Source organism: Centroberyx gerrardi, chromosome 7 (assembly GCF_048128805.1).
Source record: "Centroberyx gerrardi isolate f3 chromosome 7, fCenGer3.hap1.cur.20231027, whole genome shotgun sequence".
NCBI classification, from domain to species: domain Eukaryota; kingdom Metazoa; phylum Chordata; class Actinopteri; order Beryciformes; family Berycidae; genus Centroberyx; species Centroberyx gerrardi.
In genome coordinates this window covers 15,711,935-15,729,317 of record NC_136003.1, presented here as the reverse complement: position 1 = coordinate 15,729,317, position 17,383 = coordinate 15,711,935, and the positions used below count along the sequence as shown (strand labels likewise).

At 41.8% G+C, this 17,383-nt stretch overlaps 1 protein-coding gene across 1 annotated transcript; it reads left to right on the top strand.

Moving 5' to 3' along the window:
- The first annotated feature begins 5,400 nt into the window (after positions 1–5,400).
- Positions 5,401–16,388, top strand: LOC139921934 (deoxyhypusine synthase-like). Its single transcript, XM_071912342.2, has 10 exons — positions 5,401–5,449; positions 11,991–12,196; positions 12,427–12,591; positions 13,052–13,173; positions 13,468–13,564; positions 14,372–14,458; positions 14,762–14,867; positions 14,950–15,053; positions 15,269–15,394; positions 16,293–16,388. Exons 2-10 carry the CDS (start codon positions 12,005–12,007, stop codon positions 16,386–16,388), a joined length of 1,095 nt encoding a protein of 364 aa, XP_071768443.1. The 5' UTR covers positions 5,401–5,449; positions 11,991–12,004.
- The last annotated feature ends 995 nt before the right edge of the window (positions 16,389–17,383 follow it).

Here is a 17,383-nt window from a genome sequence, read left to right as displayed (position 1 = left end):
CTGTCTGTCCGTCTGTCAGCAGGATATGATATCTCAGATTTCCATGACATTTGTTGGACAGATGGAACCAAAGATCTGGAATTTCCATCATTAGATGATTAACATTTTTTAGCCACAACAATGAAACTAGTGAAGTATTACGTAATTTCAATCAGGAAGACTACTTATTTACTCATGCTTTCTCTTTATCCAATCAGAGTTGGTGAACACTTTCCCTCTTTTCCAGAGAACCAATCAGAGTTAGCCGTCACTTCCCTCTCTTTTTCAAAGAGCCAATCGTCTAAGTGACGGGAGTATAAACACGTCACCTTCTATGCTATTGCCCTTCTCTCAGATCTATGCCGTATGCTGCTGTCATTCCAGTCTCTGTGCTTACCTTCGTCCCTCCACCAGCCCATCACCACCAATGTCCAGGCTGCAGAGGAACTCCGCAGGGGGACATCCTAATTCCTACGTCTATAGAGAGCCTAAGTCCCTCCCCTTCCGCTGTCCCCCATGGGACCTTATTTCGGAAAAAATATGTACGGTAGTCAACGGCGAGAGACAAATAATTGTTTGATCCCATTTGAATTGTGCCATGACTTACACATATGATGTTTTGTCAATTTAAAAGATAATTTTGCAAGTCAAGAAAGTCGCAGTTTGTTGTAAAACAGTACAGTAACGTTTAGTTTTGTGTGAAACCGCTCAGTGAACTACATCTCTCATCTCGCACAATATACGTCACCAACACCAACATGGAACGAAACATAGGAAACACACAGGCATCGCGTTAACGTTAGCCCCCACTGTACTAAAACTATCCTAAACCAGTTTAAATCCATTCTTACTGTCTACCTTCCAGGTTGTGTATAATACTACTGCTATCTGAGAGGGACTTAGCTTCAGCGGCTCTGGGTAGCTTGTGGAGAGAGGAAGTTACGTCACTTGCGCGACTTTTGGGTGTGTAGTCTTTCTAATTACGTATTTTTACAGTCTTATAGTTCAACAATTTTACGACAAACTGCGACTTTCTTGACTTGCAAAATTATCATTTAAATTGACAAAACATCATATGTGTAATTCATGGCACAATTCAAACGGGATCAAACAATTATTTGTCTCTCGCCGTTGACTACCGTACATATTTTTTCCGAAATAAGGTCCCATGGTGGTCCACCGGAAGGGGAGGGACTTAGGCTCTCTATCCCGGACGTACTCCTAACTTCACGAATGGGAGGAGTTCCTCCATGGAGCTTACGCCAAAGTTTACATCTTGTTTCATGTCATGAATAAACTTTTCATTCGAGCATTCATCCTAGTCTCTCCTGATTTCCACCAGCATGACCCTAAAAAGGAGGAATCCACTGCGGGGACCCAGCACAGCTACAGCTGCAGATTGTGTGTGTGTGTGTGTGTGTGTGTGTGTGTGTGTGTGTGTGTGTGTGTGTAAACCAGACTGTAAAAAATACCCATACATACCAATTTGGCTGCTGCAGATGCACACACACAACGCCCCAAACAGATAAGAGGTGATGCTGAAAAGAAATAAAAGTATAAAAATATATATACATTTATAACTACTATGATATCAAATTTTCTTTATGGCAGTGAAGTCTCATTAAAGTTACTTATTAAAAAGTAACTTTAATAAAGCCCCAACATGACAGCGACATCTTGAATCTTTCTGCAGCAGAAGCTCCTCTAACCTGCATGTAGAGCAGAGCTGCAGGTTACTGAGAAAAGAGCCTGCAGGTTCTGGACTCACCTACTTATCTATTGGAATCAATTTAATGGAAGAGTTGAATATGTCTTAATTGAATTGTTACTGAGAGAGAGAGCGTGACAGCGAGTAGACGGAGATACTGAGCTGTTTTTGGCCCAGTATTTGACTTCTCTCCCTGCGGCTCCAGCTAGAGTTGAAGCAACAATTCGCCAACTTAAGCTAACTTTAACTTTAGCCTCAGCTGCTGAAGTTAAATTAACTGTATGGACGTTAATAACTTCAATGATTTTAAGCAAGAAACATTGCTGAACTTAAAAAATAAACTGTGTTCAAACCGGGACCGCCAAAGACCAGGACGTTTTGAAACTCGGCTCAGTCATTTCTTTTTTCTCAGTCATTTCTCTGTTTTTTTTCCCACTGCCAGAGATGTGCAGTGGGAATATGGGCTCTGATTGGTCGAGTGCCAGTGATTATAAGTGGCTTGCTTAAAAACTGCACCGAACTACAGTCTACCAGAAACTTTAATGTGACTAATTCCCTCCCCTGCCAACAGCCAACAACGACAAGCCATTTGCCTGCAACACGTTCAGTCCTAATCGGGATCGGTCGATTGACAGCCAATCATCACAATGCTGGCGAATCCCATTCGGATTGGTTGATTGACAGCCAAACATGATATGCTCAACTTTTCCCCCAGAAAATAACAACATACACCAAACCCAACACATAGAAGCGCACCACTGTAAGTAGTGGCTCGCTTAAAAATGGGAGGCACTGTAATATACTGTATGTTTGGCAATATGGGTGAGTGGTGGGAGCATGTCTGCAGTCTTTTTCATGTCACATTTCAGTGAGTTATCAGTGAGAATCAGTTGTTAATCATGTCTAGCGAGGTTGTTTGGGAATCTTAAGAACATAATGCGCACATTGTATGGCTAATTAACTACAGTTTTACAGAAAAATCTGAGAAATAAAGTTTTACAGATAATAAAGAAAGGTCTGTTCAATGTCCAATAGCCTATTAGTGGCTGTGAATGAGTACATTTTATTTCCATCTTCACATATCTTTTGAGCAAACTGGTGACATGCAAGAGCAAGGTACCATGAGGACAAACGGCAAACCTACAGTATATGAGGACATTCATCAAGTCATGTCCTCCAGCAATATGACCATACCTGTGTATAATGTGTTGCAATTAAAATTAAAATGTATTGGTATTCCCATGAAAATATCAGTTATAAGGGTTTTGATTTGATTTTTATACACCGTTAATGACGCCTTTTACAGACGACAAGATTCGTGTTGTGAAAACTATATGCGGTGCAGTTTATGTTGCGTTTAAGATGCCACTGTGCAGGTCCTAGCAAGAACAACACAGCAGAATGAGCAAATGAGAAAGACAATTTAAGAAGGAATGTTGCCTCTGCAGAGTTTCCCTGCGAGGTACACCGCATGATGTGACAACTAAACATGGTCAGCTTCCTCATGCTTTATGCTGCTCAGTTTATCCCGAGAAACACTGAAGGTAAAAGAAGAGATGACTTTTGGCAGCTGGCTTTAATTTGTTTAACTGAATGATGCTTTTGATCTTGTGTTGTAAACATGTGGAGTTGGTCTTAGCCCAGTGCATTCTCTCTTTCTTCCTCTTTATGGGAGAGAATGTCAGGTTCAACTCCATTATGAATTCTAGCAGTTTAATGTCGTCTTTCTTATGGGCAACACGCTTTGGACAACAGACCATTTGCATGCATGTGATCCATGGCAGCACCTATGTAAACTGTTCTGACTGGTTTGCTGGCTTCTTCCACCAAATTACAGCGTGGGATTGTAGTGAGCAGTGGAAATACATTTTTGAAAGCTGACATCCCCCTTCTGTAAAGTCTGTGTTACCCAAGAGTGTAATTTGCTCCAAAACACCATTCTCAGTTCTCACTGACTCGCAGACACACACACACACACACACACACACACACACATGCACACACACCAGTACCTTCACCTCCACAGCCACTTCTCAGTACATCAAGATTTTAGCAATATCTTTGATGCATGTATCAATTTGAGCTACTTTCAATGTCTGCTCTTTGACGCAGAGTTGCATGAAATCAATCAAAATGTTGATTATTTCTGAAACGTCCCAGGAATAGTGAAATAGGAGAAGTATTTTTTTTGTCTTCATGAAAAGGCATATCTTCTTGCTGTTATTCCATTTTTGTTCATGGAAATGCTGCTGATTCGGTTAATTTATCTGCAGCTGGAGATGTTGTAATACTTTGCACTCTGCAAGTTTAGTTACTGTCATTGTGATGAATTAGCAATGTTTGTTGGGAATGTGTTTACAGGTTTTCCAAGGTTTTCCTTAGTATCACCTAAATGAATATTCTAATCTAAGAATCATTAGCGTTGTCAGAGAGAAGGCCAAACTAGCAATTTTTTAGCAGTAGCATTTCTTTTAAAACCTTTTGGGTTGATGGCATGACTGCCCAGTTTGGGACAGGTTACTTGTTTTTTTTTTACTTGTTTGAACCTGTCAAAGATGCAGAGTAACAACTGCTGTCATGGCATATAGCATCTGGTTTACTCAGAAGTTAATAGTAGCTGGTTATCATGTCAGTCAAGTGAATTGCTATCATATCAATTTCACAAGAGTTTCTATGACATTTCCTGGAATTCATCTTTAATAACATCACCCAAAACAACTTGATATGTTGCACAAATATTTTGGCTTTTGCAAATATTTTGGCTTTGCAAAATTATAAAACAGTTGCATATAGGCCGACCGACCGTTGTGTACATCGACTATTTACATTTTCACTCAAAACCAGTTTGAGAACAGGTTCACTTTACTAGAAGCCATAAGCACAGAGAACATACTTGTCTAACCAAGGGGGAGGGCTCCATCACTAAACACTTTGTATCCGGCTGCAGCCATAGGCTCTGCTGCTCCCAAATATTTCAAGTAAAATGTCACACAGATGTCAATTGCCTATAGCTGAGATGACTTGATATGATAAAACAAACAAAGAAGAGCACTAACAAGATAACTACTGTGAAATAATACACTGAATAGTTCAAATTAATTGATAATGGCTTAATCAGATACACACAAACTTGCCCTTGGTGTGCTGCAGTTGCCTGCTAGGCTACTTTAATTGTAATGTTAATTTGAACCTCTTTTACTGCACAACATCCAATCTAACGTAAGCACTATAACCATACATTAGGCTTACATCTAAATGTGCCTGATGGACAACTAACCTGTAGTTTTACCCACATCCAACCAGGCTAAATCAACATTATAACAACAATAACTAATTAATGAGGCGCCAGCCCCTTATTCATCCTAATGTGTTTGGTCATTGAAAATTAACATTTTTGCATGCAGGCATGCATGCAGAGATACACATAGTTTGGATCGTGACAAAAGCATATACTGTAGGCTACTCAAATGACAGTGTGCTCTGACAAGCTTTTCCACAGCAGCAAGATTTTAGCCACAGGCTGAGCCCCGGGCTGCAGCTGTGGACAGCCCACCTGTCAGCTCAACCAAAACAGGATTTCTGCACAGCACAACCTCTAGGATAACGAAGTTGCAATAAGCAGTAGGATCCTATAATATGAATATTCATGGCACCTCTGGCCATAGGAGGGATTAAAAGTAGTAGATATGTACCGCAAGTTCTGTGGTCCAAGTTGCACGAGCTGAGTAACATCCTTCTCCAAGCAGGGGACGATCTGAACAGGTAATGTTATATTACATGATATATTACAACTGCGAACTGAAGCGAAGTCTATAGGCTAGGCCTGCATATTGGGGCTGTTTTTGTCAATGACGCCAATTACGCGAGAGGAATGTGTTTAATCTTCTCTGTTAGTGTCCCACCTGAAAGAGGCCACATTATTCAGTAGGCTGCAACGTGTAGAAAAAATATTTTTCACTTTTGGAATACTTTAACTTTGCATTTGGACTCATTCATAACCCTGCACAATAATTTGTCCATGTAATACCTGCGAGAATAGATTTGATAGATAACAGTCAAGCTGCGGAGAAACTTTTGACTGCTGGACCAGAAACAAGCTTGACATTAATTAGCCTTGCTACAAAGTGAACGGGCACGTACAAAACCTTTAAGAGCTAATTTTATTCTACATTTCATCAGTATTCTGAACCGAAGTGCAATAATGTGCATCTCTTGTTTGTTTGTTTTTTGTTTTTTTAAGTCAAACGTATTGACCAATGAAAACCCGTCCTAAATAGTAATTTTAAAACGAATTAGTCAGCATTTTTTCCCATTATTTCGAAAGCATTCTGTCATACTAGAATGGCAAAGAACCAAGGAAAAGAGTGTTATCAGTCTTCAACAGGCGACTGGGCCATTGCTTAGGTGGGGCAGTGCCCCCTCACTACTACCTGCCTACCTACCTACCTACCCACACACACACACACACACACACACACACACACACACCTTATATAGAGTTTAGCCACCTTTTTATACTGATATAAATCTTAATAATGTAGCCATTTCATTCGTTGTATATAATAAGCTCGCCCTTTCTATTCCTACTCATTTCCCAACAGCATTAAAATAAATAGCAGATGCACTATGGGACTGTTCGTTATTTATAAGAGGGGAGGGGGGAGGGGGGTCTTCCTTGAGCCTCCCTGAGTGACTGGGGGAAAATGCATGACCCTCCCTCCACCATAAATAACCATATATTAGTGTTTTTGTAAGTAAAGGTAAAATTACACAATTGAACTGATTCAAAGATTAAAAACAAAACCATATAATGTGACATGTCCAGTGTTCGCAGTGCTGCCCAAATATGGCAATTTATGGCATTTTTTTCTACACTAATTTTTTTTTTTAGTTTTACGCACGGGTGGCCTTTCCTTTCTTACCGTTCAGTCTCGCAGTCAGCGCACAACTTCGGTGGTTTGTGTGAGCAGGTACTACACACAAATCGTTTGGACATCACACAGTTGTTCCAGGACTTATTCCGAGTGCATCTGCCCACCCGACACTGCGTTTTCTTCCCAGGAGAGATGGATCTGTGCGCCTCGCCTCCTGTGCGCCATGGATCTCTGTGCGCCTCGGCAACTGTACAGTCCCCGACGTACGTTAACATCTCCATGTCACATAAACAAAGACAACTGTCCAGTTTACTGGCGATCTTGGTTTTGGCACTGTGAGTAAGGCCTGATGTCATCTGTGGGAAATTAGTTTGACTAGGTTTTCATTGCGCTCAATAAGTCAGACCTACTTGAAGCTAGCCGGAGGAGAGAGAGTATGTATGGAGCTCTTTTCCTATCTTTATTCAAGAGCGTGGTCTTTCAGTTTGAGAGCATGACTTATTGATTTCACGTTCAGATTTTGTAATGCTTTCCCTCAAACCCTGCCCTCGCACTCAAATATCTCCTGCTTGCGCTTAGATTTGCTCTGCTTCTGCTCAAACTGTATGCTTGCACTCAGATATAATGTTGCTTGCACAGATTTCCTGCGCTCCAGCTTCAGCCCTTCTCCTCGCACTCAGGCTGCTTCTGTGCGCTCGTGAAACGTCTGCTCTCGGATTTCTGCTCTGCTCTCGGATTTTTTGTGCAACAACCCTGTCAAAATTCCCCAACCAATAGAATGCCAGGTGTAGTGTTGACCAATGAAATGATCCCTGTCTCGTTGCGGGTGCGTTCGCTTTACTTCTTAGAGCATCCCGTACGGGCGGTTACTGTTTAACCGGGTTCATCCACTCCCGCCCTCTGGGGCTTTATTAAATACGACTTTTGGAATAAAAGGACAGTTAATGTATATACCGTTCCCATAACGTACCACACTTGAAAGCCAAGCATATTATCATGGATGTATTCTTATGCCGCAAATATGACTTAACCAATTCAATTTGAAGGAAGTAATAGCACCATTAAAATAAAAAACTTACTTGAGGTCCTTGACTTTGGCGGTCCATGTTGGCCAGTGATCCGCGAGACTCCCGCTCCTGAGTCATGAAGGTGACGTCGTTTTCCCCTCTAGCACACCGACGGGAGGCCGGTGTACTATACGGCTACTATTTTATGTAGCTATTATAGTAAAAGAAAAAGTACAGGCGCTGGTATATACATTAACTGTCCTTTTATTCCAAAAGTCGTATTTAATAAAGCCCCGGAGGGCGGGAGTGGATGAACCCGGTTAAACAGTAACCGCCCGTACAGGACGCTCTAAGAAGTAAAGCGAACGCGCCCGCAACGAGACAGGGATCATTTCATTGGTCAACACTACACCTGGCATTCTATTGGTTGGGGAATTTTGACAGGGTTGTTGCACAAAAAATCCGAGAGCAGAGCAGAAATCCGAGAGCAGACGTTTCACGAGCGCACAGAAGCAGCCTGAGTGCGAGGAGAAGGGCTGAAGCTGGAGCGCAGGAAATCTGTGTGCAAGCAACATTATATCTGAGTGCAAGCATAGTTTGAGCAGAAGCAGAGCAAATCTAAGCGCAAGCAGGAGATATTTGAGTGCGAGGGCAGGGTTTGAGGGAAAGCATTACAAAATCTGAACGTGAAATCAATAAATCATGCTCTCAAACTGAAAGACCACGCTCTTGAATAAAGATAGGAGAGACGCGCATTCACACAAACCAACGCGGCGACATAGCGGAGAGTGCCTGTATCTATTTCCTAAGTGTTTTTTTTCATTCATTTAAAACCCTCATATTTAGGAAAACTCATGGAGGGAGGAAAAAATACCATTTTCCTCCAGTGTTGGAGGAACTAAAAATTGAAAATAACAATGCCAGATGGGTTTTGGCCTTTCTAATCTTAAACGTTATCCACATAAATGATCAAACTATTATGGTGTATCAGCGGACATAATTATGGTTTTTCATAGACATAGCACAGTGACTGGAGTGGAAACGTTATTTTGAAACATTTGGCGAGTTTCAGTACTTTGTAGCCAGACAAGAGTTTGCGGGACGGCCCGCACATTCTCACGTCACGTTCATTTTTATACATCCCGCGTGTGCGTGAAAACCAGCGTACGCAACCTTTTTGTACGTGCGCACCATTACATGAGGCCCCAGGTGTCTTTCCTGTAGGGACTGTGAAGAATATGAGCCCGGACACGACGCAAACCCGTGTGGGTATTGTGGCTGTCCACCGGGAGCTATCTCCTTACTCGGGCATGAGGTCCAATGAGGTTAAGGTAGGGGTGGGAGATACCAAGTTTAGTGAGTCCCGTCACCATACAGCGGTAAAACACGTATTTTGAAAAGAAAAAAACGTATTTAAAATAAATACAAAATACAACCATTTAAAGTTGTATGTCCCTCCCTTAAAGCCAAAATAAAAAACATAAGTCCCCCCCCCCGTGCTTAAAAAATTATTTGATGTGCCTAACTTGTAGACGCATATCATTGCATAAAAGAAGAGTACGAACAGTAGAGTATTAAAACATTGATGTATTACACTAATATTAGCATGCCTTATGAGGATTGTTTTCAGCAGTGCATTGTTATTTATTAGGATGAGAAATGAAAATGACAGCAAATGTTTTGCTTAGCACTGCCTGCTGCCATGAACAAGCCAAATGGTGTGGGAAAAGGCATCCAATGTGACTGTCACTGGCGCAAAGACTCATATTTAAAGGCAGTTTATGCAAGATTTTCACTTTAATCTAGTTTACAGTCTTCTTAGTTGGTCATGGTGGAGGGATGAACTTGTAATCCATTCATTTCCCATTTGGTTTGTTGTCCCTTGTATTCAACTATTTATTTATTTTTTACAGGCCATAAAAACTCCTCCCCTATAGCTGAAGCCCCTCCCACCCCTTAGAACCGTCCAGGCTCAACCAGCTCCGCCTCCCCCAATGACAGGTGCTTAGTGTAAAATATGGCGGAAGAGCAGCTAGTTGTAAGAATGAAAAACTATAATATGCCTCTCAAATTGCCTTTGCTAGAGCAAGGTCAGAAACAAGAATAAACATCGGTATTGATATTGAAAGAGGGAGCAACTCAAGGCCGGTGGTAGCTATGGGCAGGGATGCAAATGCATCTTGCCCACCCAATCAAAAGTTAAGAAAAAAAAAAGTTTTTGTTCAGCCAATGGAAAAATAGCACAGAAAATACCAGTACCGTTTCTAACTTCTGATTGGGTGGGCAGCCTACAGCCCGCCTCAAAAGTCGCCCACTGCCCATCCCCCCTTCTCGTTGTGTTCAGACACAAACACACGGAGCTCTGAAGCAGACCCGTCCGCTGCACAGTGTGGCCGTATTCACACCAAATCAGGCGTTGCGGTACTTCCCGCAGGGTTGTGCGGAGGTGTGCGGGGGTGTAGGCGTGTTTATTTGTGCTTTAGAACGTAACAATCAGAAAATAACGTTTTATTTCTCTGATTCACTGGCTTTCTCGCTACCACCGCTCCCTCTCTTCATTCACTCTCTAGCTCGCTCAACCATCGCTGCTCTCTCTCTCTCTCTCTCTCTCTTTTTTTTTATTTTAGGGTAAGTCAATCTGCTTTCAAAGTTATTTTCTTTGTCACTTTTCAGTTTGAGTTTGAATAAGACTACCTTCTATTTTTGTAAATATTGGCTATGGTGAGAAGTCTCACTGGATTAGGTTTTATTTTTATTTGAGAACTAAACTCATCCAATAAAAAGAAATGTTATGGAGTTGATTATGTTAAAATCTGGATGAAGGAATTTTTTTTATTTTAGGGTAAATCAATCTGCCCTCCACTGACTCAAATCATAGGGTAGCAGCAAACTTAGAAATGCTGCTTCACTACCTCCCAATTTCCCTGCTTCAAATTGTTCTTTATAAATTAGAATAGAATAAAATAGAATAGAATACTACTTTATTAATCCCCATGGGGAAATCAATCTTCTGCATTTAACCCATCCAAACAGCCCATACACAAACACACAGCCATAAGCTGGAGAGGCCTGAGGGCACGATGGCAGGAGCTTGCATCTGATCTTGACTCTGACAACCCTCCGGTTGCCAGCTGTCATTTTGCCAGATTTTTGTGCCATCTGGCCAGGGATTCGAACCGGCAACCTTCTGACTATTAGTCTGCTTCTCTATCCTCTGGGCTACCTACCGCCCAAGTTGCCGCCCAAATTATTTCTACCAGCCCACCCTAATATAGCAGGCTAAAACCGGCCCTGGAGCAACTTGTGACAGACCAAAAGAATTAAAACTGTTGTTGATTTGGCAATTTCTCTCCAAAACAGGCAAGTGCAATTTCTGTTATTAAATGTTTGTTATCTGGACTATTGCTATCGGAGAAACTAGTCTAGCCCTAAAAGCTAGATGTAATACCTCATTTCCTTCACTCAGAAGCAGGCTGTGCAGGGCTGAGCTTGATGAAGGCAAAGCCCATTGGTTCATTGTGTGTTTCCATTATGTACAGTACAGAGCTAACAGGGCTAACCTTATGTTTGTTGCTATGCTGTGCCGTTGTAGTGGCAGGATGCTGCTAATAAGCTGTCCATCTCTTATGCTAACGGTGGCTAAGTTGAGCCAACTGACTCACTGAGAAATGATGAATCGAGGACTTAGATTTGGTGTAGTTTATGTTGTCTTCTGTATTCTCCTCTGTAAATACATGTGCAAAGCAGAGTACTTACCTAGCGCAGCGCATAGGTGAGAGATAACTGTATTTAGCTGTATTGATGATGATCACTTGGTCTTTTGGCAAAAGCCTTGCTAACACACATCAATAACTGGTCAATGTGGTCTGTTTTGATGTGCCTTAGCAAAATTATTAGCCTTGATGATCGTAATCTATAGCACACAAACGCTAAAGTGAAACCCACGCTGATCCCCAGCCAATTACTGTGTTTCACTTTTAACGCTAGCTGTGCTGCACTTTGCACCATTTTTCTAGTAACGTTATTATACAGAGGCAAAGTCTGATGTAATTTCGAAGGCTGCAAAGTTAGCATTTCCCCCATCTGGTGTGTAGTCCATGCTGCTGAACCATGAGAGAAAGGACTTGAGACTTGACATAAATTGGAGTTGTTACAATGTTACAGGTGTCTTACAGGCATGTCAGAGACAAATTATATACAGGCCCAAAATCTCCAAACTTATCCTTTAAATGATCTCAGCTTCAATTGACTCAAGTAGCACGAAACATATGCCAAAATAAATGCTGAGTTGAACATTTCAAAACCTGCCCGAACATGAAGAAGGAGCTGTGATTTATCCACAACTGAATGATTACACTGCCATACAACAAATCATTTGAGACACCACCCTGTGAACATGAACGACTACCTTTGTTTTCCTAGATTTTTCAGACGAGATGTCAAACCATAACCACCCACTTAAAACGGAGCTCTATAAGAAGAGCGTCACCATCCCAGATGATGTGCCCAAGGTCCGGGGCTATGACTTCAACAATGGGGTGGACCACCGAGCCCTGCTACAGTCTTACGTCAACATGGGCTTCCAGGCCACTAATGTGGGTTTGGCTATCCAGCAGATCAACAGCATGGTGAGACGGGTGGTGAACAGGGAGAACAGGGGGGACAGAACATGTTCTGCAGATGCAGAACAGTGCATATACAGACAGTCAGAACGTTCTGTGAATGCTTATTAATGCGTAACACCTGACTGTTAGTAACTCATTCTTCATGAGTTACACATGAATTCTTCATAATAGTTTGGTTGGATAAATCCAGTAGATGCATGCATCTGTCTTTTCCATCCACTTCACATCCACAGATAGAGAAGCGTCTGGAGCCGGTGGAGGCAGTGAATGGAAGTGTTGAGGAAGACTCCTCAAACTGCCCCTGCCAAATAGGCTGCACCATCTTCCTCGGTTACACCTCTAACCTCATCAGCTGTGGAGTCAGGGAGAGCATCCGCTACCTAGCAGAGCACAGAATGGTACAACCTGCAATCCTCGGGGGTGGACAAAATAACAGGAATGATACATAGTATACACAGAAACACGTAACCTGGTGTGAGCAAGCACAAATCTGGACTCCTGAGCGATGAATAAAAAGTAACATGGTCTGATGGGTCGTCTTGGTCTGGTTTATAATTTAGGGCCATCAAGGGTCCATTGTTAGATGGGACGGGTGAAAAGGGAGGATATGGCAATTACAACAAGTTTCAGCATGATGAAATTCATCTATATGTAGCCACTCTGAATTGCTGTGACGAATTTGCATTAAATTTGACAAACATGCTGCAGATTAAGGTCTTAAAGGATATATTTTCCTACTGCAATAACATCAGATATTAGATACATTTGGCTCAGAGGAATGGAGTCTTAAATATAGTCTTACTCCACACAACAGTCTCTAATGCGATCTATCACAATCTATTTTCTCGCTCTGTGTAGGTGGATGTCTTAGTGACCACAGCTGGAGGCATAGAGGAGGATCTGATCAAGTGTCTGGCCCCCACCTACATGGGAGACTTTGCCCTGCCGGGCAAGGACCTGTTTCAAAAGGGCCTCAACAGGTCAGGAAACGTGTTGGCCTCCATATTAACACTGATCAGCACACTAATCCCTGCAGATTTGGTTGAAAATATAATCGAGAATGGTTTCAAATAATTGAACTAATTGAGGCATTCCAACAGCCTGTAAATTAAGAAAAACATATTTTAAATGTCTTCAAGGATGGTAGGTTATAATGATCTGTAATCATACTTTCATTGCTATTTCTCCTCTTTTTATGACTTAAAATAAAATGTTGACGCTAGTTGAATTTGCTAGCTTTCTAACAGCATCCTTGTGTGTCACCCTGGGTGCAGGATAGGGAACCTTCTGATGCCCAATGATAACTACTGTCTGTTTGAGGAATGGCTGCTGCCCATCTATAAGCAGATGCTGGTGGAGCAGAACACTCAGGTGGGTTGATGTGGACTCTGCCTCGAACATCTGTCTCCCAGTGTTGTAGTACTCGAATCCTGGACTCAGACTCAAGTCTGACTTGAGTCTGTCCAAATTTTGATGACTCATGACTCGACTCAGACTTGAATATTGATGACTCTTGATGCGCACCGACGACTTGAACTTGGGACATGGTCATCTTAGACATCGGCTACACATCTTTTCAGCGTTACATTCAATTTGTACCTGATCATCTCGTTGGTTAACAATATAGGCCTACGTATCGACATAGGCTATGAATATTTATCTTATAATATTTATCTTACAACACAACCACTGATAGGATGATGTAACATATCGGTGAGTGTGCATTGCCTGGGAGTGAGAACATCGCTAGTCAAGTCATAGATGAAGATGGCTGTGACCTCGTGAGCTTTGCTTACATGGATTTTACATTAATTGACTCGAAAAGTAGTGCCAAATGTAAAATATGTAAAAGGAAAATCAAGGAAAAGACTGTTCTAGCATGGATTACTTGAACTCAAACTACTCGGACTCAAGTACTGAGGACTCGAGACTCAACTCAGACATGATCTTGGTGACTTGACTATAACACTGCTGTCTATCTATAGCCCTAAAGTGTTCTCTAGTGCCACTAGTGTTAACACAAATCATAACAAAGAAAAGAACATATATTCAAAATAAAGCAAATACTCAAAACTACTACAAATTCCAAACACATGGCAGTAGAGATGTCCTGATCCTGGCTCTCGTGTTACAGCTTAGAAGATGTTTTTATTTTTCTTTGACCTCTCCTTCACTCAGGGCGTCCGTTGGACCCCATCTAAGATGATCCACCGGCTGGGCAAGGAGATCAACAACCCCGAGTCTGTCTACTACTGGGCCTACAAGGTGAGTTCTGGTGTACATTAGGCTTCTTACAGGGGAACAGTCGATGGGAAGAGCTGGCAGGATCACCTGAGAAAGAAATTGACTTCAATCGTACAAAAGATTAGGACAATTCAATCAATTCTTAAAAGCAGAGTGATTCTGTTGCTTCAGTGTGATAACCATAAATCATTTCCACTTCTTTGACTCACTCCTTACTGCTTCTTAACTTTTCTAATTCACCAACCAGTAGGTACCCGCAGCGTGTTTTTGCGTGCAGATCCGTCAGTGATCTGTTGTTGACCTTTGACCTGGTGTATGTTTCAGAATAACATCCCAGTGTTCAGCCCTGCCCTGACAGACGGCGCTCTGGGAGACGTCTTCTACGTCTTCTCAGCTAAGAACCCTGGCTTGGTGTCGGACATAGTGGAGGGTAAAGGAAACCTTCATGGCAGCAAACTAGCAGTTGTCTTTGTGTTACTAGTCGCTCATACGGCAAATGCGTTTCATTCCAGATATCACTAGGCTGAACGACATTACAGTGGCTTCCAACCGGACGGGGATGATCATCCTGGGCGGTGGCATAGTCAAACACCACATCGCCAATTCCAATTTCTTGGTAACTAGCTAGCATTTTTGAATTTGTTGTGCTCTCTCTCACCATTGATTTCACCATTGTTGCATTATCATTCATATGTAATAAGCACATCCTTTTATTGTCTCTCTCTCTCTCTCTCTCTCTCTCTCTCTCTCTCTCTCACACACACACTCAAAATCAGTCTGTCTCCCTTGTTTACTTTCCTGCTCTGACACACTATTTCTGTCTCCTTGCAGAGGAATGGAGCCGACTACTGTGTGTACGTGAACACAGGCCAGGAGTTTGATGGCTCTGACTCCGGGGCCAGACCCGATGAGGCCGTGTCCTGGGGCAAGATCAGAACAGATGCTAAACCTGTGAAGGTATCTATTATACCAGTATTTAAGGCTTTTTAGACAAGAAGCGACAGCCAGCTGGTAAGAGGCGAGCAGGGAGGAGCGGAGGAGCGGGCAGTCTGGCAGGCGGAGCGGCATGTGACCTTGATCGTCTTCATGCTTGTCTCACACACACGCCCATCTGCTCGGCCAGAGTTAAATTGTCTTGAAATGTTTGACACCGTGACGCAGAGTTTCACCACACAACTGATTGATCAGTGGATGCCATGTTGCCTGACTAGTAAAATGAGAGTTTGCTCTGTTGTCACTGAATTTGAAAAATGAAGGAAAAGTAAATTCTTGTGTTCTGTGAATTCCTCAAACTTCATGACTTTAAGAGCCTTTGCATGACAAAGTGTCAGTGCAAGAGTGAGTGTGTCAAGTACATATATTACAGTTTGATAGTCACTAGCTACGTAAACATATACAAATGTAGGCTAGCTAGCTGTCGTTATAGCAGCATCTTGCGGCTGTTTCTATGGTTACCACGCACAGAGTGCCAGGTGTCCAGGCAGTGTGAGTCCACATGCGGCTGTCATGTCTCGTCTAAAAAGCCCATTAGCCTTTACCACACCAAGCCTAATATCAAACTTTGTTCCATTAGTGCTTAAGACTTGGGATGTGCACAAGTCTGTTTTTGTATGGTTGAATAATCAGTGGGTAGTCTGGCCACATAGGTAAGACGAGGAAGAAAGCAGGTTGGCTGAGGTTGTAATGAACTGCTCCATTTCCTTTCTCCTTGCTAAAGCCTCATGGTGATGTCATCACAGTGTAAGACCGAGGCAGATCTGTGATCCAAGTATTCCTGGTCTTGTTGAGTGACTGTTTGCCCTTGAACCTGGTTCCCTAAGGTTGTAATACACTGCTTGTCATCCTTTCTCTTCAGGTGTTCGCAGACGCCTCTATAGTCTTCCCTCTGTTGATGGCTGAGACCTTTGCACGCCATGCTGATAAGCTGATTGCTGGCAAGAAAAAGGAATGAATGGATGCCTCCTCAAATCCTCGATTAGAAACAACAACCAACTTTGTTTCTCTCTTTGTCTCTGTTTTCTCTTTTTATCTCATTGAAGTTATGAGTTTGTCATTCTCAGTGCTTTTCTGTTAAAAATGCACCAAACAACTTGGTACTGGAAAGGGTAATTTTCCAAAGACAGTATGTGTAGAGTTTAACCAATTTCAGCTGTGTGTATTTTTGTTTGAGAACATGTGTGTGTATTCACTACGGGTAGAGCAGCTGAGTGTGCACCTGAATATTTGGGGTCATGATTTGTTACGTTTTTGGTAATGAAGAAGTGCCACAATTTGTGTGTTCAACATTATCATTTTCACTTTTCATTTGGATAGATTTCATAGGAAATCATATTGCTTCAGTTACAAACTTAGACATGTGGGCCAGTCGCATTAAGCTGATACTGAAAATTCTGTTACACAACAGGGTTTTGTGGATGTTACTGCAGCTATTCTGGTCCACAAACTCATGCAGATTTTAGTAACCTAGAATTATAATTGAATTATAATTATAACTATGTGTTAATGGAAAGTCACTATTGAGAGAGAGAGAGATTGTGTTTGTTTAAAACAGAGAGGTTACGGGGCAATATTACCCAGTTTTCATTGGTTTTAAATTGGTGGTGGTTGGGAATGTATTCAATATTCTCAATACTTATATGGTGAGATAATCTGGCTTGCACTATTCCCTCAGTTATTTTTTTACAAGTGTGGTTGTATGAGGGTTGAGCCTTCTGATTTTAAAAATTCAGGTACTGGAAAAGATACAGTATTAAATAAAACATGTCTAAAGGAAAATAACAATGGCCAAAGCAGTTTCTTTTACACAGAATAGAAATTATAAAACATATAATACGTATTTACTTTTAGGCGTTATTTTTCCTTTAACCAAGAAGCTGAAAATCCTTCTACATCTAAAAGATCCTTCCATTAGGCTACAAATCCTATAATTTGTAGTATATTGGCAAG